Raw genomic sequence first — 24,171 nt, 5'->3', positions numbered from 1 at the left:
CCTATTTGTTCATTTATTTTATATTCATTTATGGCCTTGAGCACAACATAATAGCTACTTTAAGATCATTATCTGCTAATACCAACATCTGAGTTTCTTGAGATTGGAGAACATTGACTTTCTTGAATCTTTTTATAATGGATCCCATTGCCCTCTTTCTTCATAAGTTTAGTAATTTTTGATACTGTATCCTGATATTGTGAATGATACTTTGCAGAGACTTGGGATACTGCTATATTTCTCTAAAGAGTGTTGATTTTTTAGTTTGTGTTTTTTTGTTTGTGTTAGTAGGCATATGGTTGGATTTAACCCACAGGGATTTAATCACTCTCCCTGATGCAATATTTGAAATATATGCTCAGATTTTTGACCTTAGCTGGCCTGCTTGGAGTCTTTCTGATGCATACTTAGTTTAGTATTAAGCTAGAGATATAGGATGAGTTTATACACTGAGTTGGGGCTGCTGTTTTGTGGCTCTCCATTTTATTGGGATTTAATCATATTATTTTCCAGCTTTGTGGTAGCCCTGATCTATGTTTTCTAGTTCCTGCCAATAAGAGTGAGAGTTTCTATCTTAAAATTTTTCTGAACCACATGGCAATGGAAGGGGCATACCCTCAACAATGCACTGTAAAATAGAATCTCCATATTTCTGTTCCCTTCTTCCACAGTTTGACTCCCTTCCATGTTTCACATGCTTTTGCATGCTTTAGAGTGCCATTGGGTAATGGTTTTGGGTATTTTATTGATAACGTATGATTTTTATCTTTGGAAGATTGGTCCAATAGTAGCTACCTTGCCATTATTAGAATTGGAAACTCCAATGCATTGATTTTGGGTTCAATCTAGTTCATTCCTACTTAAGTTTTGTAGGTACAGAGTGACTTTCTCTAGACTCAAAAATCTCACATACCAATATTTATTTTAATAGTTACCTGCCACATCACATGGACTATAATATTTTTATATTCAATTTTAAGAACTATGTCTCTGGTCATTTTTTAAAGTTAGTAAATAGTAGTGTAAGCCATACCAAAGGTTTGAAGCTTCATTAATTTTTTATTTTTGTAGCTACTGGTTGTTTGATAATTTGGTTTAACCTGTAAAAAAATAATCAAAGCAATGAATAAATTTTCTATGCAATGCAAAAACAGAGGTTTTCACTGGGATGCTTTATGTCATATAATTTTGCCTGAATTATTAATGACATGCTTCTAGGTAAACTTGAAAAATTTAATGTTGCATATGCACATGAATACACAAATAAAATTTAATTTGCAATATTAAAAATATAATTTTAACCCATTTTAGCGGGTCACTGTGGAATTCCAGAACTCATTGTGAATGGTCAAGTCATTGGAGAAAATTATGGTTACAGAGACACAGTTGTTTATCAGTGCAATCCTGGTTTTCGATTGATTGGCTCCTCAGTGCGAATATGTCAACAGGATCACAATTGGTCTGGTCAACTCCCATCCTGTGTGTGTAAGTAAGCATGGCAAAACAATTTTAGACCTCTGCTCTTATGCAATTACTGTTTTATTTTAAGAAAGATAAATGATTATATATATATATATATATATATATATATATATATATATATTTTAGGATAAATTCATTATTTTATACTGCTATGCATTAGTTCTTATAGTAGATATGGGTTTAGGAGCATATGAAACCATCTACTGGGAAATAGGAAGAAAATATTAGAATATCTGTTGTTATATATATTTTATCATAAAGATAAGAAATTAAACTCAGCTCTTCTAGTATGTAATATAAATGTATAATATTTAGAAATCCATATTCATATTTTGCTAGTGCATTCTCCATTCTCAAAATTTTTAGCCCTAGGATTTAAATTCCTGGAGACCACTGCTCAGTGGCATCAAATTTGTTGCATCTGTGTATAGTAGAAAATAATTTGGGTAATTTTTTTCTTATGATTATGATTTTATAGTATTAAAAACAGACAATGATGGAGTATTGTTACTGGAAAAAATTATTAGACATGACATGGAAAACCACTGTCCTCATTTCAGTTCCACTGCTAATTATGTGAGCTAATGTAAGTCATTTAATCTCTCTGGGCCCTAAATCACTTATATATCAAGTGAATGCTTAAAAACATTTATCACTATAGCATCTTAGCTTCTTTTAGCTTCAAATTCCATCATATTCTAAAATACAAGTACATTGTTAATATAACTATACTATTTTGTTATAAATGAATGAAATATTTTTAAAATATTGTACAGGTTTATTTTAAAGCACTATTGCCACAATTTTTAATTTCATACAAAATTATTTGCATGTATGTAATTTTAGAATTGTTTTAATAAAAGACCTGAGCAATTCAACAAATATCCATGCATGTTTTTTAAGTTAGTTTAGATATGAATTCACACATGAAGATTAAAAAGGATGTTTAAATAATATCTTTTGTTATTCATTAAATATACCTGCTGTGCTTTGTGGCTTTAATAGATCTCTTCCTACACTTAGGGTATCAGTATGCCTATTTGCATTTATCATGACTATTATAATACTACAAAATAAGAATGTAGTTGAATAAAGCTAACTTTATCCCTTTTTCTTACCCCACTGTATCCCCTCTGTATCCAGTGTTTCAGACAACACTTTATCCTATTTTGGAACGAAAAGAAAAATATCTGCATCTTTCCTCTTTTTTATCCTTAATAGTTTCCATCTCCACTTGCTGACAATTATAAACACTGTAAATGTGCTGTAATTGTTGTAACAGATCATAAGGATCATAGGATAGAACCTATTAATTTTGTAAACTTCAGAGAAATTATGGATGGGACTTTTAGTGTGGGTTCACAGGAAGTATTCCATTTAATCTGTGCCTAATTTCATTCCTATTCATAAATTCCATCATTGTCTAATTTGTATCCTATCAACAAAAATTTATTGGAATTCTAGTTTACTGGAAAATACTTTTGGGTGTTGAGATTTAATGGGATAAAAGAGCATATAGTTAACAATTAAAATTATTTTTCTAAGACAACACATACACGACACACATAAACACAGACACTCTGATTGTCTGGTGATATAAAGACAGCAATATTCTGCTTGCATCTGTCCTTTATTTTTTCCATTTCATTTATGTTTAATCATAACCAGCTAATACCACTGTTTTTCTTGATGCATAATTGAATCTATAAATGAAAATTGGCCCTTGCGGTTAAACTGGTTTCTTTATTGATAATTTTAAACAAGAATAAGATGCAATTAAGTTTCCAAATGAGTAGGTTGACATTAACAATACAGCTGAAAAATAATTGCTCCTGGGTCATTTCAAAAGTATGAAATGTGGCTATAGTTTTTCAATGTGACCAATTATGAAGCATAATTACTGGAGTTGCTCTGATTAATAAAGTGAGGTGGTGTGATAAAACAGTTATAAAAATACAGAGGGTTTGGGGAAAGCCAGCATTACATAAAATCTAGAGTAGGATTATAAGGGACCTAAATGATTCATCTAATCAATACCATTATTTCCAAATAAAATGGTGCTAAACTATCAAATATCAATGGTGAAGAAAATAAACCAGTGAGATTGATTGATATGAAGAATGTTGATATTGGGTATCTTGAAACATTAATGAGAATTATAGTACAGCATGATGAATCATTCCTATTGTCTATATAATGTAGTCACATTAATTTTCTTTTCATGCACACTTTTGCTTATCAATCTATTATTCAAAAAAGTTGATTGTTTAAGCAATAAACTATTTCAAAATTTAATGCAAAAAACTGTCTTTAATTATTTTTGATTCTTAAACTTAACTAGAAAGGGAATACTGGTTCAGTTTCATTCCTTTCTGCTATTAACAGGTGATGTGAACTTCAATCAGTCCCCACTTTCTTTGCATTCCATATTCTTGTCTAAAAAATATAGAGAATGAAATAAGTAACATGAAACTCTACATCTGTGAACTACTTCCATAAAGTCATCACTATTATAAATAATTCTTGACTTACTATTATGATATTTTGATTATGGTAGAATGTTTTGAGAGTCTACTCTGTTCATTTGCATTAGTAAGAGCATTTTAAATATACTTCTACATAAAAAGTGGTCTCTTTCTACTTTGTTTGAAATGATTAATTATAATTGTCATATGGTAACTGATAATCAAATATTATTCTGTTTTGGTCTCTGATCACCACCTCACTCCCCTTGCTTTTAGCTGTTAGCTGTGGTCACCCTGGTAGCCCAATTTACGGAAGGACAAGTGGAAATGGATTCAACTTTAATGATGTGGTAACATTCTCCTGCAATATTGGGTATCTCATGCAAGGACCCACAAAGGCACAGTGTCAGGCCAACAGACAATGGAGCCATCCTCCACCTGTGTGCAGAGGTAAATGTGTAACTATATTTTAGCTTGAGGCATAGTAATCATGTATCCATGTACATAGATAATACATTTGAAACAGCTTGTGCAGAACAGTAGAAAGTTTTCAGCTAATACAACAGAATATTTAATATCAGTATCATCTCTTGAGAAATGCTTTCCTTTTTCTTAAATTTTTAACTTATTTTTTAAAACATCAAAACTGGCAGACTTTCTTTCGACTGCTTCACTTTATATTCTTGTATCTATTTTGTGACTACATAAAAAAAGTCTTTCAGATAATCTTGTGCTGTTGTTTGCTTCATAATTAATGGAATTCCCCTTTGGTATTTATTTTCTTAATATTTTTTGGGAAAACTATAGTTAGGGTCTGCATGGCCATGATACCCGCATTGAGGCTCTATTGGTTTTTCTCTATATAAGAAGATTAAAGAGAATTCTTATTTATTTTCTAATTTTGGTTCAACTGTAGCTTAAATAGATATTCTTTAAATCTTTATTCAGCAGAGGACTTAAGGAGTTGCTGTTTAAAGAATTTTTGTAGTAGTTTTCCTTTTTTCTTTACTTTCAACTATGTAAAATCCAGCCCATTGTCTGGATGTTCAATGGGTTGACTTTATTCTTGGAATTTTTTATTGGTTTAAATTCATTTTAAAACTAAGTTTCTAAGTTTCTTATGGAAATCTATGTGATTATATGTATAGTATTCCAAACATACCTTTCAAATTTTGTTATTTACTCAGTGGTCAACTGTTCTGATCCTGGAATTCCAGCCAACTCCAAAAGAGAAAGTAAAATAGAACATGGGAATTTCACCTATGGTACTGTGGTATTCTATGATTGCAATCCTGGATATTTTTTATTTGGATCTTCAGTATTGATATGTCAACCAAATGGACAATGGGACAAACCTTTACCAGAATGTATCAGTAAGTAGATAATGTGAATTTTTCCTTGAGAAAATGTCGTGGAAGCAATTTGCATGTTTATTGCCTTTATAATCTACCTACAGCTGTATCTCAGATGGAAGTATATTAAATTTATCATTTTATTGTTTTAACCTATACTTCCATATATTCTGCTAATTCAATGTCCAAGTGCCATTTTTCTTAATATGAAAGTGTTAAATACTTATCTTTAAGTATAAATTTGTAGTATTTATACTTAAATTTGTACTTAAATTTCTTTGAATTTGAATTTTGATAGAGCAGATATAATACGAGAAGCAGTCATCTTTCATAATCTCTGGTATTATCACACAAGAGACAACTAAATTTTTATCTTCTTTTGCACTAATTTTTCACATTTGATTTAAGTCACAATTGGTTTTAATGTTAACAGCTTCCAGGGCTTCAGAATACAGGGTATCTAGATTAAGGTGTTACTTAAGACATATTGATCTTAAACATTTAGCATATATATATAGACACATACACATATGATGTCAGTAATTAAAATACACCTTATAGTTCAATTAGACAAACATTTAATGAGTGAATTATGTTATATATTGTGTTATGAGTTGCAGATGATAAATTTTAGTAGATATGCATGTAGTTAGCATGTGTAGTGAGAAAAATACTTAAATAAATAAAAAATTTTTGAGGACATAGAGAACTGAACATTGACTTCTGGGAATTCAGTCAATGGAGATGACGAAATAAGATTTGAGCTAGGTCTCAAAGAGTTGGTGAATCTTGGGCTTGATGAGGAAGAGGAGACAGACTTTATAGACTGAAGAAGTAATTGTACTTCAAGAAATCTTTGTGCAAGTAATTTGGTATTATATTAAAATCTCTATATTATAAAATTATTATATGATTATGTTATATTTAGAGGCATGTTATTTATGTTCATGTGTGGGCTTTTGTGAAAATTGTGTGACAAAATTCATGTAGTTAAAAAACCACACAAAACGTTACACTGTATAAAATTTCAAATTCTAGGCAAATAATTCAGCCATTTGGTCGCCTGCTTAAAAATTGTTTGACTTCTTTTTGTAGACTGACTGTTCTAATAGTTTGAATAATTCATCTCTTGGCTTTGTGTGGCTGCAACATTAAAGTTAAAAACATCTTTTGTAGGAAATGTAAACATGATGTTCTTTAGAATTTCTCCACTCACATAGACTTTCACATTTTTGTCATTTCCTATAGGTCTCCTTGGTAATGTGTTAAGCGCTTGAGGTTTTTATTATGTTTATGACCACTTGTATGCTATTTAATAGTCTAGGGTCATACTGCACTCAATATTTTTCCAAGTTACACTAACAGGGGGCACATATTAAATTTCCAAGTTACTTTTAGCTTATAAAGAACATTCTCTAATATAACGCCCTCCAATTCTGACTATGTCTACCAGTGTTTTGGTTGACAAACCATTTAATGTCTCCTTTGTACAGCACAATTATGCATTAATGACTTGGTTGGGAATGATTCTAGACTACAGATTAGATTGTGAGGCACAATATGTCTTCATTCCCTCTCCCTCACCCGGAAATTTCTTTCCTTTCAATTTCTGTATCTGCTCATTTTGAAACCTGTAAGGCATCCTATGACTTTACCTAGCCAGTCTTCATCACTCCTCTCCCTAACGTGTATATCCTTATCCAGGCACATATGCACTTCAGATCCATACACATAACGTGGACAAACTCATGACCCGTGCATAGAAACTTGTCATACTCAATCTTCAGTGCTTACTTAGCTTACAGTGTTTCTGTTAAATACCTTCTCAGGGTTTGTGGGTTATCAGAATAGCTCATACTAACTGCAAACTCCATTTTATTTTTTAAAACCCTGCTATAATATAGATGTTTGATTACTGGAGGTTTTATATACTTGAAAAGCAACGTTAATTCTGATTTGTATATAAATAACTTGGGTTGTCCGATAGGAGATATAAAAAAATTTTATATTCAATAATTATGTATTGTAGTGATTGACTGTGGACACCCTGGAGTTCCTCCTAATGCAGTCCTCTCTGGCGAGAAATATACCTTTGGGTCTACTGTTCACTATTCCTGCACAGGAAAGCGTTCTCTTCTAGGACATTCATCAAGGACTTGCCAATTAAATAGCCATTGGAGTGGATCACAACCTCATTGTTCAGGTATCACTTGGAAAATTGGACAATGTGTGTTGGAAATTGTATCATTATTATTAAGAAAATATACATGATGCAATATAAAGAGATAAATAATATATTTCTCTTTTAAAACTCTCATGAGAAAAGAAGAAACATTGTGTATTTATTGGAATACTTTCTAAGGTAATATAAATTCAGAGGGGAAATTAATACTGTTCTTGTAAAGATAAATTACAGGAATATATTATGAACTATGTCGTGTCTGATTTAAAGAATTATGTAGCTTTAGAATGCTTCTCTGTATGAAGTACTTTATTCATTAAAATGGTGCAAGAACTCAAGCTTAAAAGCTTTTCCATTTTAGCAAATACCAAATACGTTTGTCCTTAGAAGACAATCTTATATCCGTGATTTTCTGTTAGAGTTCAATTCTAATTAACTTTCTAAACAAGTGATTACTTAATAGCATAATACTTTAATAAAGCCCTAAAGTTTTAAATTGAACTGAAGTTTTATGAAAGATATTTCTCTATCCTTTCTTTACCGTTATGTAAACCACATACAACTCCTGAGTCCCTACAGCCACAATAGTTATCTTTGAATAAATAAAAATTGAGACTGTTTTACAATAATAATTTGTTAATAGACTGAGTATTTTATAAATCTTTTCTGAGGTGTTGAGCTACTGCTTTTCTTCACAAATAACCATCGAAGTTTTAGATCTGTGATGCTTCCTTATTTGATACTATTTATTTATTTTTTTTACCCAGCTCTATTTTATGCTTATGTTTCTGCCTAGTCTCTTCAATTATATATTACCCATCTTCTTTATATTATCTCTGTGAAGATCATGCTGATGAGTTATTAGAAGTGATTTCACGTTGTTTTCCCTTTAGAAGTAAAAGTTGTGTAGTGGTTACTTAGTGTCAGAATTACCTTGTAATTAGTGGTTAATACCTAAGAAGTGACTTCCTGGGATTTTAAATTTAATCTATAGATTCTTCTAAAAAGCTCTCATTTTAATGTGAATATAAAACTGATTGATATGGAAATTAAAGCTCTTATAGTAACTCATAGTAAATTAACTTGGAAAACTGATTATACATGTAAACACATGCACACAACCAATATATTAGGAAATTGCTCATGAATTGCAAAAAAAATTGCACACAGATATTTAGAAGTGAAATACTAACCTTAAAGTTTTAAGTGGTTATTACTATTAACTCATGGGGTAATAGGAACGTGTAAAGATGCCAAATACCTCAGACGTGTTAAAAAGGGATCTAGACAGACAGAGAACATTTTCAATGCTTATGGTGATGTCTTCAATGTCTTTTCTCTCTCTGTCTGAATATATTTTAATTCTCTGGCAACTTGATTAAAATTAAGAAATGATGAAGGGACTGAGTAAATCCTTAACACTGAAATCAAATGATGAATATTTACTCATGGATTAAATCCTTATTGGGAATTTAACTCAGAGTTCCTAATTTTTGGTTGCTTACAATTTATTTTTATATTTTCATATTTTAATGAGATGTGTATACATTTCATTCATCTTTACCAAGGGTCATTAATAGAGGAAATTACGGAATTAAATTTTAGTCTATAGGAAATACTATTTTATATTATTTATGCTTTCTAAGACATCACAGTTCAAATTTTTTTTTTTTAAAAGGGATTATCAATGATTAGGAAATTGAGACAAGGAAAAATGCAAATTACCAAATCTAATTTTCAAATCTTGTCATTTGAGTCCATAGCTCTGTCAGTTATAAATTATCCAGTAGATCGGTTATTAAGTAGATTCTGGAAACACCACTAAAATGTCTTTGATTTATTTAATGTCTCCAAATTTGATTGATAAGGAAAATAACACTGTATCCTGTTACCATTTTCTTTTTCATTTAGGCTTTTTATTCTTCTGACTAGAGTCAGATGAGGAACATAAATTACAATTTTACCCAGTCAATTCATCATGTTAAATACAGCATACACAAAAACAAATGGCTACAAAAAGGTTGGACTTAATCATGTACATAATAAATGTTTATTGAAATAAATTAACTTTGTACTGAATTGCAGGTGATGCTACTGGAACATGTGGGGATCCAGGTACTCCAGGTCATGGTTCTAGACAGGAAAGTGATTTCAGAACTAAAAGCACTGTACGTTTTGCATGTGATATTGGTTATATCCTTCATGGCTCAGAAGAAAGAACGTGTTTAGCAAATGGCAGTTGGACTGGAAGGCAGCCAGAATGTAAAGGTAATCTTGAGCAACAATTAAATATATTGAGAGTGGTGGAATTTAATATGTATCCAAATTTAACTGGGTACTGCTAGGGAAGGGCATTTTTTCCTTCCGGTTCCTCCGCTTCCAACCATGGACTAAAAGCAGAATTCCAGCTTAACTGACACCACCATGTAAATGAGCTGTGATAAGTAATGAAGATAAGAACTATTTCTAATTTATTATTTGTGTATAGTCATCATTCATACCATAGCAAACATCTAGATTAAAAAAGTGAAAAATGTCTGTTAAAAAGGTTTATTTTCCTCTTTTATCAGAGGAACTTGTATTGTAGACAATGTTACACCAACATTACTGATCAAGTATCCTTTTTTTTATTAACTGAATCATAGAATTTCTTTATTACATTTAAAATTACTATGCATTGGTCTAGGAAAGATAGTTATTTCTTTTTATTGGGCCAATTTTAAACTTTATAAAGATGAAGTAGCAACCCAGTTAATATCACAGGGGAAAAGAGACAACAGACTTACTAAATAAAACATAGTCAATAAGAGTAACTATAATTCTGGAACCCTCTTCTCCAAAGGTAAAATCTCTATAATGATGCTGAATATGAAATGGGTTATGTCAAATTCGGCTGACCTAGAAAATATTTGTAGATTAAATACAACATGATTCTGAATTTGTTTTGTTTGTTTGCATGCTATGGATGAAAAGAGAACTATGAATTGTAGCAAATACAGCAGAATTAACATTTTTCTCATATATGGAACTCATACAAGTCATTTAAAAATGTGAGAGTCTAGTAGGTGAATAGGTGAAGTATATAAATAGACAATATACAAAATTTTAAAATGCAAATTATAAAAAAATCATGGTGACTACTAATCAGAAAAGCATACTTTAAAAAGGGCATAATTTTTCACCTATTTTTAAAATGACAATGTGGATTTCTAGTGTGGGTGCAGTGAAAATGAAACTTAAAAACATTTTGGAGGTTTCTTTTTTAAATTGTTTTAATATTTAGAGAAATAACTAGTCAAAAATGCATCAATGATCATATAATATGTCTATACCTTTGATTTGTCAATCCTACTTTTGGGGATTTTTTCCTAAAAAGTCCCAATATGAAGGAAAATCCATATTCATGAATAGTCTATTTTTTATTTATAACTAGGGACAATTAGAAATAATCAGGCAACGTTAGGAAAATTTTATATAAACAATGTTAAATTTACATGATGTAATTGCATATTAGAATAAAGGCCATGAAACAATATGAGCAAAAGTAAGTAAAATAAAACTGATATAAAATAAGGTTCAAAATTATGCACCCTATTAAAACCATGGAAAATGATACTCATTTCAGAGGAAATATGAAAGGAAGGCACAGAAATGATAATAGAACATACTGGTGAAATTATTTCAAATGTTGTGTAATGTAGTATTATTTTAGTATAGAATAAAATATAAAGGCTTTCCTAGAATTTGATGGATAAAGCATATGTAGAAATGAAAATATCAATTAAATGTATTAAAATATCTTAATTTCACTAATAAATACAGGAAGGCAAATTTAAGAATATAGCGATTTTGGACAAACTGACAATTTTTTAAAATTTTATAATGTTGAGTAGAAAGTGTGAAAACAAGCAAACTTTTATATTATTGGCACAAGCACATGTTATAATAGCTTTGTGGCTCTGTGGTAATATACTTCAAAAATAAAAGTTAAAAATATTTTTAAATAACTTAAAGTGATCCAGAAACTCCACTTGAAGAAATTTATATACAAATGTGTACATGGATTGCATTTTTAAAAAGAGTATATTATAACCAAAAATGATGGAAAACAAAACCAAACCCAACTTAACGTTTATGAACAGGGAAATGGTTAGGTAATTTATGCATCTGCACAAAATGGAAAACTGTCCTGTTACTAAAATTTATGATAGAAAGATGTCCCAACTGTTTGTTAAATAAAAAAATAATAGGATTATAAAACAGTATGCATGATTTGATTTTATTTTTTAAATGATGAATTTCATTATTATGTAATCTGTGCCTACCACACTTCCTGAAATGAATGCAGGAATTGTATTTGTATTTTATGAAAGAAAATGTATATATCCTTGTAAGAAATACAGCTCCTTCTTAAATGGCACACATTAAAATATAGGTGTGTGTTTGTGTGTGTATAGCAGTATTTTATCATGTGTTATCTCTTAGTGGTGGGTTCATAATGATTTTTATTTTCTTCCTTATACTTTCATTTATGTATGTTTTTTACCTTTAAAAAATGAGTACTTATTTGATAGAAAGAAAAAATTGTACAATGATTTTTAAATAAGAATTACTCGTAGTAATTAAAGATTATTTGTATAAAGCATCTGACACAAAAACTGTTGATGAAAGTATTTTCTGTATGTGTACCTTATGTATTTTATGTACATGTGTAAAATGAGTAAGTTTCTTGGCTACATACACATACACTCACATACAGCTTCACTACAGATGAAAGGCAAACTGGAATATCTAAGATGCAGCAAGGTATATAGGTGGCACTTTGTGAAACTATAATTATACTTGTTATTCATAAAGGTGGCCTTAAATTCTGTAAAATTCTAAAAATGCCTTATCTTCCAACAAAATTTGGTATTACATTTGATAAAGACTTGCATTTAATATACTTTAAAAATTAACATGATATTCTTGGCAAATAGTTTAACATAATACATAACTGTTAATCATAAGAGGGCATTTGTGTTTGTGACTTCTGTTTCAGATATGTCAAAAATTATTTTGTAAAGTTTTTACTGAAGCTAGCAAAAATAGTCTAAAAAAGAGCCATTATATAATTTGCATCCCCAGTAATTGAACTAATACAAATCATAAATTCATCTTGTATTTCAGCCACTTATAAAGATTGTTCAATGCTTATTTTAGAGGATTTTATAGCTCCTTTGAATAATTTGAAACAATAATTTAGACATTAACTTTCTGTGAGAGGATTTTTTATTGCATTATTTTTAAATATACTCTTAACCATTGTGTTTCACAGCTGTACAATGTGGTAACCCAGGAACAACAGCCAATGGGAAACTCTTTCGGATTGATGGCACAACATTTTCTAGTTCAGTCATTTACTCCTGTATGGAAGGGTATATCCTTTCTGGACCTTCAGTTAGACAGTGCACAGCCAATGGAACTTGGTCTGGAACTCTGCCAAACTGTACAAGTAAGTTTCTTTGTGATATTTTAAAAATATTACTAATTATATAATAAATATTTCTAAGTGTATAAAGTTTCTGGTGGAATTAATCTGTGAATATTTTGAATATTTGTATTTTCTTTCAAATTTAAAAATGGTATTAGTGATATGGTTATAGTGTACACTGGTGACTTGAAAGAATCATTTGGCTACTTAGGATACAAGATTGCCAGAGGAAAGAGGATCTAAAAAAAATCGATGCTATTAAATGTAATTTAACAGTATTTTAGGAATAGTAATGAGTTCTCAGCTGTCACCATAATTACAAATGCAAAGAATGCAAATTTATTTTGCCAGTATGATACATACCAGTAATTGACTTGGGATTTTTAAAAAGATACTGAGTATTTATGAGTCCTTGCACTCTTACATGAAGTCCTGGTAGCTAATTTGCGATCTTGTATGTTAAAAATAATGGCATTTTAGGCATTCTGTGTTATAATGAAATCCCCAAGTTGAGGAAATTTTTGAAAACTTTTATTTAAAATTCTTAAAGTTATATAAATTAACTCCCATGTGTAGAATAAATAGTATGTGTTTATCAATGATAATACATCCATTGGAAAAATATGACTACTTATATTTATTAAGAACTGTATCACATAAGTCATGCAATGTTTGTAAAAATTTGTTTAAGATATGTTGGATAATTGGGTAACTTTAATAAAAGTTTTCCTCTTTTTACCTATTCTGGCAGCATCTTAAAAATACATGCTTTGTTTTCCTACTCTCTTAGTGAGAAAAAGAAATGTCACAAGGCCTAAAATAACATAAATATATTTCTAAAATATATTCATCTGGGTTAATGATACTCCAAGTCTCACCTGAGGACTAGTCTGTGAACTTGTTTTACTCATCCCCAACAGGAAAAGAAACTTGCACTGGAATTAAATCAAGCATTATCTTTAAGTAACTGTTTAATTAAGCTGATGTTTTTATTGTTTTTATAGCAAAGGTTTCTTAATGAAGAAGGCAGTGATTTGATTTATATTTTGATCCCATGCAGTAACAAACAATTCTCACATGGGCTCCTTTGATCGAACCTATTCTTTATTATATGAGTATGTTCCCAAATGAGACATATAGACAAAATCAACAATAGATGAACTTTGATTTTTTAAAACATTATTCTCCATTAATTTTTAAACCAAATACATCAGAGTAGTTCATGTAATGCCTCAAATATTTCAAGTTATCATGTTAATCGTGTAAGTCTACTGTTCTAGTTTGCTAATGCTGCCAGAATGCAAAACACCAGAAATGGATTGGCTTTTATAAAAGGGGGTTTATTTGGTTACATAGTTACAGTCTTAAGGCCATAAAGTGTCCAAGGTAACACATCAGCAATCGGGTACCTTCACTGGAAGATGGCCAATGGTGTCCAGAAAACCTCTGTTAGCTGCGAAGGCACATGGCTGGCATCTGCTCCAAAGTTCTGATTTAAAAATGGCTTTCTCCTAGGATGTTCCTCTCTAGGCTGCAGTTCCTCAAAAATGTCACTCTTAGTTGCTCTTGGGGTGTTTGTCCTCTCTCAGCTTCTCCAGAGCAAGAGTCTGCTTTCAAAGGCCATCTCCAAAATGTCTGTGTAAGCTGAAGCTCCTCTCTCAGTTCCAGTGCATTCTTCCAAGTGTCCCTCTTGGCTGTGGCTCCTCTTCAAAATGTCACTCTCAGCTGCACTGAGTTCCTTCTGTTTGTTAGCTCATTTATATGGCTCCAGTGATCAAGTACAGCCCTGAATGGGTGGGGCCACGCCTCCATGGAAATTATCTCATCAGAGTTATCAGCTACAGTGGGGTGGGTCACATCTCCATGGAAACACTCAAAGGATTCCAGTCTAATCAGCACTAAAACGTCTGCCCCACAAGATTGTATCAAAGAATATGCTTTTTTCTGGGGGACATAATACATTCAAACTGGCACATCTACTATATTTTTTGAAATAAGAATTCTGAAAATGATTCTTACTTTTAATTAATTGTCAACAAATAAGTTGGGAAGTAGTTCCTTTCTTTAATTTTCTGGAGCAGTTTGTATAACACTGGTAATACTTCTTTCTTAAATGTTTGGTAGAATTCATCAATGAAGCCATTTGTATCTGCAGTTTAATTTATTTTATTTGTTTTATTGGTGCTTTTAAACTACAAATTCAACTGCTATCATAGATAGAGGGCTAGTGTGGTTACCACTATTTTTTAATGAGTTTTGGTAGCTTCTGTTTTCAAGGGATTTGTTCATTTCACTTAAATTGTTAAACTTTTTGGCATATTTTTGTAATATTCTCTTCTCTTTTTAATACCTATAGAATCCATAGTGATGTTGTCTCTCTCTTTTCCAATATTGATAATGTGTCATATCTCACTTTTTTCCTGATATGTGTGGCTATTGGTTTATCAATTTTACTTACCTTCACAAGAATCTTTCATTGATTTTCTCTAATTGCTTTCCTATTTTCTATTTCATTGATTTCTATCCTGGCATTCATTATTTCCTTCTTTACACTTATTTTGTGTTTAATTTGCTATTCTTTTTTAATTTCTTAAGTTGGAATCTGAGGTAATTGATTTGAGATCTTTGCGTTTTTTTCTAAAATAAGCATTTAGTGCCATACCTTTTTGTGAGCTCCTTTGTGAGGTTTTGTATGTGCTGAATTTATGCCTCAAATAAATCTACTTAGAGGAGGATGCCATCAAAGTAATATCTTGCCTATGTTCCTGGAGAAAGTTGGTTGCAGTTAATATCTTGCATGTAAGAATTGTGTGCCATGACAGGGCTTTTGAGATTCTGCATGAGTGCTATTTTTCTTCAAAACTGAAGACAGCATTGCTGGGAATGTATTGAAATAGGCACTGAGTAGAACATATGAGCAAAATCCATAACAGCAAAATATTTTTCAGTTGCTAATTGGATAGTCAGTAATTTCAATTATGTTGGGTCTGGAGGGATTAAATGAGGGTGTCTTGGCTTCTAAATTGTGATAGTCCACCATTAGGTGCCATTAATTTTTATCAAGTTTGAGCATTGAGTTAATTGGGTTATTCAAAGGAAAGTTGGCCTATTCTTTCAGCAGGTGTTACACGATGGGTAGACTTTGTAGACTTTGTTTTAATCTATATTGGGCTGTATTAACAATTTGAGTCAAAAGGTAAAGTCCATGGGGTTCCATTTGATAAAGCTGATTTTAAGTGCCAAATAATTAATTTTTTAACTTATTACAGACTGGTTCAGGGCATCCGTGCCCACTATGGGATATTTTAGGGCAATGTTTAAATGCTTAAACAGGGTATAGCTTATTTAAATTTAGTGGGAGTGGGATCATTACATATAACTGTAATCTGAGCCCCAGTATCAATCCAGGCCATGAAGATTTGTCAATGTCTGCATGTTAGCATATGTGAAAAATTAATTTAGATACTATGTTGTAGAGACACAAAAGCCAATCAGTTCTTTTTATCTTTCTGTTGCATATATTCTTTTTAGTAGACTTTTGATTTCCAATTGGGTCAAATTGCAGACCTTTGTTTAGTTTCTGTTTCCTCCTAATGATTTTTGGGGGGGAGTGAGGGGATGGGGGGTGGGGTTACTGGATACACTTCAGGGGAATAGGCAGTCCTCTCTACTCTGTCCATATGCTTATCTCCATAGAGCTTCTTCCTCCACAGAGTCCCAAGTCAGTACTGTCAGGGTTAGGGTTCTTCCCCAGGACAGTTGTTGATTTATTGAGTTTAGTAACCTGGGCTTAAGTCTGATTTGAATTAATTTCTTGGCCGTGCCACGAGGATGACAAGGGTGTTCTTTCTCTATAACCTCAAGGATCAGGATATTTTTGGTGATGGAGACCTAGGCCTAGGGAGCAGAGGCATTTCCCAGGGTCCTTTTGTGCCATCTGGTTTTGGGAGCGTGGACCCCAGCACATCAGATGATGACTACTCTTGCTTAGATGGGCAACCACTGGATAGGCCCATTTATTGCACAATGTTTATGTTGTTCCCCCTGAGGATTCTATAAAATGAAGTCAATGACCTTATTGAGATACACAACCAATAGGGAGACGGTAAGACTCACATTGAGACTTATGCTTGAATTGAAACATATGATTCATTCCAAGACGTATGGACAGATCCAGGCTAAGACAAAACACAGAGTCACTTTAAGGAGGGCCTCACTCTCATATTCCTGCCCTAAATACCAATTATCAATACTTCTGACTTAGGTAATTTAAATGCAGCACAAAGAAGCACAGCTCAAAATGCAAAGTCTCTAGCACAGCTCAAAGCACTATTAAACAGCAGGCACCAGAGACTGTCAGCAAGTCAAAAGCAAGAGAAGAAATATAAATATTCACATAGACCACCCTGCTTACAGTGCCATTTGTTCTGTGGTTGCTTTGTGGAGGTCATCATCAACACACACATCCAAATTGTATTGAATCTAGACTGATAGTGCCACAAGATGGATAATAAACTAAGAAATGGCGTAAAGGAAGAGTAAGTGGCTTTGTTTTTTGTTGTGGTTGTGAATGGGGGCCAGAGGGGAGTTCCTGTGTACAAGTCAGAGTTTGCTTGGTTTAAACTTCCTTCCAGTGCCAAGGGAGAGAGCAAGCACTGTCTTATCATCTTGGCCAGATATGGGGCAGAAGGGGAAGGGGAAGGTATAACTTGAAAGCTGTCAGTAAACATCAGAAAGAGAGTCAGACTCTATAATGATGCTATGATTTGTCATATATTTTACTTATTTATTTATATATTACAAACCCCACTCTACATTATTAATAATTTGTATTTAAACAGTCAAATGTTTTCACGAGATTTAAATGTTGAGAAAAATTTTGTGTATTTACACATGTAATTACAATTCCTGATGCTCTTCATTCCTTTGTGTAGATTAAATTGACATGCAATATCATTTTTCTCCTGCCGGTAGGACTTCCGTTAACATGACTTACAGTGCAATTCTGCGAGGAATAAGTTCTTCGAATTTTTGTCTATACAAGTATTTTGCCTTTTAAAAAGAAACGTGTGTGTGTGTGTGTGTGTGTGTGTGTAATTTGCTGGCTATAGAATTCTGCATAAGAGGCAATAACTCAGGCTCTGTGCAAGCACGGGATACTGTTACTTCTGGGTATATTCGAGTAGTGCAATTGCCAGGTTGTAAGACAACTATATACTTAGCTTCCTGAGGAACCACCAAACTGTCACCCGCAGCAGCTATGCCATTTTACATTCCCACCAACAGTGAATAAGTGTTCCAATTTCTCTACATCCTCTCCAACACTTGCTGTTATAAATGGAATTTTTTTCTTGATTATTTCCCCAGATAGCTCATTACTAGTGTATAGAAACACCATTGATTTTTGCATATTGATCTTGTATCCTACTTTGTTGAACTTGTTTATTATCTCAAGTAGCTTTGTTGTTATTTTTTTCTGGATTTTTCAAAATATAAGATCATGTCATCCACAAATAGTGAAAGTTTTACTTCTTCCTTTCCAATCTGGATACATTTTATTTCTTTTCCTTGCCTAATTGCTCTAGCTAGAATTTCTATCACAATATTGAATAGCAGTGGTGACAGTGGGCATCCTTGTCGTGTTCCCTTTCTTAGAGGGAAGGCTTTCAGTCTCTCACCACTGAGTATGATGTTAGCTGTTGATTTTTCATATATGCCCTTTACCATGTTGAGGAAGTTTCCTTCAATTCCTACCTTTTGAAGTGTTTTAATCAAGGAAGGATGCTGAATTTTGTCAAATGCCTTTTCTGTATCAATTGAGATGATCATCTGGTTTTTTCCCTTTGAATTTATTTGTTAATGTGGTATATTACATTAATTGATTATCTTGTGTTGAACATCCTTGCATACCTGGAATAAAACCCTCTTAGTATGGTGTACAATTAGTTTAATTTGCTGTTGGATTCTATTTGCAAGTATTTTGTTGAAAAAGAGATTGTTCTGAGGTTTTCTTTTCTTGTAGTATCTTTATCCAACTTTGATATTAGGGTGATGTTGGCTGCATAGAATGAGTTAGGTAGTGATCCCTCTTCTTCTGTTTTTTGGAAGAGTTTGAATAGGAATGATATTAATTCTTCTTGGAATGCCTGGTAAAATTCACATGTGAAGCCGTGCAGTCCTGGGCTTCTATTTGTGGGCAGGTTTTTGATGACTGATTTGATCTCTTTATTTGTGATTGGTTTGTTGAGGTCTATTTCTTCTTGAGTCAGTGTAGGTTGTTTGTGTGTTTCTAGGAAGTTGTCTATTTCGTCTAAGTTGTTTAGTTTGTTGGCATATAGTTGTTCATAGTATCCTCTTATGATCCTTTTTGTTCCTTTGGGTTCCATGATAATGCCCCCTCTCTAGTTTGTGATTTTATTTATTTGCAGCTTCTCTCTTTTTGTCTTTTTCAGTCTAGCTAAGGGTTTGCTGATTTTATTGATCTTCTCAAAGAAGCAAATTTTGGTTTTATTGATTCCATTGTTTTTTTATTCGCCAATTCATTAATTTCTGCTCTAATCTTTATTTCTTTCCTTCTGCTTTCTTCAGGATTAGTTTGCTGTTCTTTCTGCAGTTTCTCCAGTTGTTCAGTAAGGTCATTGGTTTTAGCTCTTTCTTCCTTTTTAATGTAGATGTTTAGGGCTATAAATCTCCCTCTCAGCAGTGCCTTCGCTGCCTCTCATGTTTTGATGTATTGTGTTCTCATTTTCATTCATCTCAAGATATAGATTGTTTTCTCTTGAAATTTCTTCTTTGACCCACTGATTGTTTAAAAGTTTGTTGTTTAACCTCCATGTATTTGTGTATTTACTGTTTCTCTATTTGTTATTGATTTCTGGCTTCAACCCATTATGATCAGAGAAGGTGCTTTATATAATTTCATTCTTTTTAATTTATTAAGACCTATTTTGTGTCCCAGCATATGGTCTCTCCTAGAGAATGTTCCATGGGCACTTGAGAAGAATGTATATCCTGCTGTTCTGGGGTGCAATGTTCTATATATGTCTTTCAGAACTAGTTCATTTATCATATTTTTATGTTCTCTGTTTCTTTATTGATCCTCTGTTTAGTTCTTTTAGAGAGAGTCGTGTTGAAGTCTCCCACTATTATGGTAGAGTCCTGTATTACTCCCTTCAGTTTTGTCAATATTTGCCTCATGTACTTTGGGGCACCTTGATTAGGGGCATAGATTTTTATGATTGTTATTTCTTCTTAGTGAATTGCTGCTTTTATTAATATATAGTGTCTTTCTTTATCTCTTATAACATGTTTGCATTTAAAGTCTATTTTGTCTGATATTAGTATAGCTACCCCAGCTTTTCTTTGGTTACAGCTTGAGTGGAGTATCTTTTTCCATTCTTTTACTTTCAACCTATTTGTATCTATTGTTCTAAAATGAGAGTCTTGTAATCAAACAGCATATAGATGGATCATATTTTTTGATCCATTCTGCCAATCTATATCTTTTGATTGAGGAATTTAATCCATTAACATTCAAAGTTATTACTGTAAAGGCGGTTCTTAATTCAACCATCTTATCCTTTGGTTTTTATTTGTCAGATCTATTTTTTTCTCTCTCTTTTTATTCTTTAAGTTACCCTTACCAGTAGTCTTCAATTCTGTACCCTCCTCTATACCTCTCTCTCCTGTCTTTTCTTTTCAGCCATCAAAACTCTCTTTAGTAGTTCTTGTAGAGCCTGTCTCTTATTAATGAACTCTCTCTGTCTCTGTTTATCTGCGAATATTTTAAACTCTCCCTCATTTTTGAATGACAGCTTTGCTGGATAGAGAATTCTTGACTGGCAATTATTCTCTTTTGGTATTTTAAATATACTGTACCACTACATTCTCATCTTGTGGTGTCTTTTGAGAAATCAGCACTTAGTCTTATTTGATTTCCCGTGTATGTGGCGAATTGCTTTTCTCTTGCTGTTTTCAGAATTTTCTCCTGTTTGGCATTTGACAGTCTGATTACTATGTATCCTGGAGTGGGTCTATTCGGATTTATTCTGTTTGGATTACATTGGACTTCTTGGATTTGCATATTTATGTCATTTTTAAGGGTTTGGAAGTTTTCAGCCATTATTTCTTAAAATATTCTTCCTGGCCCCTTTCCCTTCTCTTCTCCTTCTGGAACACCCATGATGCTTATTTTTGTGCACTTTGGGTTGTCAGTCATTTCCCTGAGAACCTGCTCAAGTTTTTCCATTGTTTTCTCCATTTGTTCTTTTGCCTTCAAATTTGATCTGTCTTCTAGCTCACTGATTTTTTCTTCTGCCTCTTGAAATCTGCTGTTGTGTGTCTCCAATATATTTTTAATTTCATCTACAGTGTCTTTTATTTCCATAATGTTCTGTTATATTTCTGTGTATTCTTTCAAACCCTTCTTTATGCTCTTCTTTTGTCTTCTGAATGTCCTTTATCTCTTTAAACACATTTTCCTTCATTTCTTTGAATTGATTCAGGAGATTTGTTTGTTCCAGATTCTCTGTCTCTTCTGAATTTTTTATCTGTTCCTCCAACCAGACTATTTCTTTTTGAGTTTTAGTACGCCTTGTGATTTTTTGCTGGTATTTGGTCATCTGATTATCTTGATGGGTCTTTTCTGAAGGTGGCTTCTCACTCTTGTCTAGGATTTAAGTGTTGCCTGAGTTTGTATCAGGGCACTGCTTTGACAGTTGAGTCATCTGTATTTCTCAGCCAAAATAGGGCTGAGTACCCATGCAGCGGATGTAGACCAGCTCCAATGGGCCTGTCCTGTACAGTCTGGAGAAGCTCTGAAAAGCCCTTAATTTTACACTGCACTTTCTGGCCTGCTCAGCAGATGGCACAGTTCATCACTTAATTGTCCTCAGACACTTTTTACCTCCTTGAGGCCAGCAGCAACTGACTGAGTGGGGCTGAAATTGCCAGATTCCTGTGCCCTCAATTCACTGGCCAACATTTGGCTCAGTGTGGGACTCTGCCCCCCCACTGTACTCACAGCAGAGGACTCCCTCAGTCACCACAGTCTGCAACCATCCCCCGTGCAAGGATCAGCCACCCACTGCTGTTTCTCTCATGGGTTAGGGATGGACACCAGGACCCACAGCTAGAATCACAGTCTCTGTCCACATTTTCTCACTCCTCATCTATCACTGACCTGTGCCTTAAGGTGTCTTCTCCTGTCCCATGGGTCCCCAAACAGTTTATTTGGCTACTTGCTGCTTTGGGGAATTATTCTGCCATTCCCTCCATGTTCCTCCATTTTGGAAACTCCTTGTTGCCCTTTATTTTCTGCCCTCCCCAGTGGCTTAAGCCCTGCCATGGGTCACTGCATTTGGGTTTCTGTGTCTGGATGTAGATGGGGACCTGTCTCACTGCTGTGAGAGAGTTTATAGTCTGCATCCCCAGTGGGAGGTGGGACAGATCTCCTAGCTGCTGCCTCTGGGTGCTTGACAAGCTGCGTGGGACCAAGTGAGGGAGAGGGGAGATGGCCAGCTGGGGCGGGACAGAAGTTTCCCACCTCGTATTTGTCTCTTTCTTTGATTCAGCATTTGTGGGATCCTTCTCCAGTCTTTACCCTACTCCAGAGCTCTGAACAAGTGAGAATTGTCCTTTTTTTTGCTGAATCTCTGTGGAGAGGTTTCCAGTAGCTATCTTATGTCACCATGTTGATGATGTCAATCCTCCTACTTACTTTTAAAAATATCTTATTTCTGCAACATTGGACAATGTAACAATCAGCCAATATGCTTCACTGTTTTCATGCTATACCACTCCATCTGAGCCTTTAAAAATCTCACCCACATTTTAAGTATCAGAAATGACACATTTGACAAAAAGCCTTCTCAGGACACTTCTTCCCCACATCCTTTTAACTAAAGGAAGTCTCTTTATACTGTTGAGATAGGATTCGCCCTTTAAACTGTAAACATCGTAGGGCAGTAGTAACTGGGCCTGTTCAATGCATTGCCCTCTCAAGGCAGAACATGATATGTAATACATCAGAGGGACTCAGTAAATAGTTGTTGAGTGATTAACATATCTCATATGAATTTTATTGTAGCTAGTGGTACACCTGATTTTTCATTTCAACTTAATTTTAGACTGCTTGCAGATAAGGCCTGTTATTTTATAAATACCATAACACATAGATTTTTGTATGTATTTTGTTTTCAATATTTACTTGTCAAAGAGAGTAAAATAATGAGTATATTTCATAGTAAAAGAAATCTGCTGAGTAACAAATTCATTTCTTTTTACAAGGAATAACTATTTTATGTGTTCATGGATATTTATATTTATACCTAAGTATTTTATTTATGGATATTTTCCAGTTTTAATAAACCAAAAATAAATGTATAAATATATACTATTTTTTATTGAAATTTACATTGCATTTTTAATTGAATGTCTTCATTTTTGCTTAGGAAAATTTTTTAATCAAATGAAAAATCAATCACAGATAACATCAAAAATGTAAAGAAAGTGCTCCTTTACGATAGCTCTTCAAAAAGAAATATTTTATTGACTAAGTTATTTCCAGTGTTATATATTTAAATGCTTAATTGCTATTAAACTAAAAGTTTAGAACTCTCAGGACAAAAGTGCTATCTACCACTCCACTCTCAACTGAAACCAAAAGTATCCAAAAGGAGAAATGTAAAAAACAAAACCAAAAAGTCCAAACTTCTGTAATTGAAGAGTCTGACATAGTGACAATGCCTGTTTGTGCTGATCAAATTGACTTAGCACCAATGTTTCCAATTCCTTATTATTAATTTGCAATGAAAGTTAATTAAAATGTATAATTCACAAAATCATATAATTTTAGAACTTGAAGAGATTGTCCTGACTCACATTGCATAAATCAGAAAGCTGAGGCACCAAAGTGCTTAAAGGACTTGCTGACTACAGACAGAGCTCACTGCTAAGAAGTAATTTCTATTACATAAATGTAATTATTCTCTATACATGCTGATAAGTTTAAACACAAATAAAAATATGCTTTAATAGATTTTGAGTCAATATAACTTTTATAGACATATTTTATGTTGACTATATCCAACATATAGTCCAATTATGAATTTGAAGTGAACTAAATTAAACATGAAAAAAAAATTTAATTACTTGAACTAATTTTCCAATGTGAGGTCCAGAGAGTAGTTTTTTGAAAACCAAATTAAATAAAAATGT

General features: G+C 32.8%; 1 protein-coding gene across 8 annotated transcripts in view; it reads left to right on the top strand.

Annotated features, from left to right (window-relative positions):
* CSMD3 (CUB and Sushi multiple domains 3) overlaps window positions 1-24,171 on the top strand; it is a 1,408,207-nt gene that overhangs the window by 1,331,072 nt on the left and 52,964 nt on the right. For 7 of the 8 annotated variants that reach the window (XM_037802758.1, XM_037802757.1, XM_037802756.1 and 4 more), the window contains 6 exons: window positions 1,312-1,485; window positions 4,224-4,397; window positions 5,135-5,320; window positions 7,329-7,502; window positions 9,567-9,749; window positions 12,799-12,975. In XM_037802758.1, the coding sequence (XP_037658686.1) occupies window positions 1,312-1,485; window positions 4,224-4,397; window positions 5,135-5,320; window positions 7,329-7,502; window positions 9,567-9,749; window positions 12,799-12,975 (1,068 nt within the window). Of the gene's footprint in view, window positions 1-1,311; window positions 1,490-4,223; window positions 4,398-5,134; window positions 5,321-7,328; window positions 7,503-9,566; window positions 9,750-12,798; window positions 12,976-24,171 lie in introns of those variants that run through there. The other variant, XM_037802760.1, reaches the window with a different exon arrangement.

The sequence above is a fragment of the Choloepus didactylus genome, chromosome 14, assembly GCF_015220235.1.
Source record: "Choloepus didactylus isolate mChoDid1 chromosome 14, mChoDid1.pri, whole genome shotgun sequence".
Taxonomy (NCBI): Eukaryota; Metazoa; Chordata; class Mammalia; order Pilosa; family Megalonychidae; genus Choloepus; species Choloepus didactylus.
The sequence above is the reverse complement of the archived record's forward strand: the minus strand, read 5'-3'. Positions and strand labels throughout refer to the sequence as shown.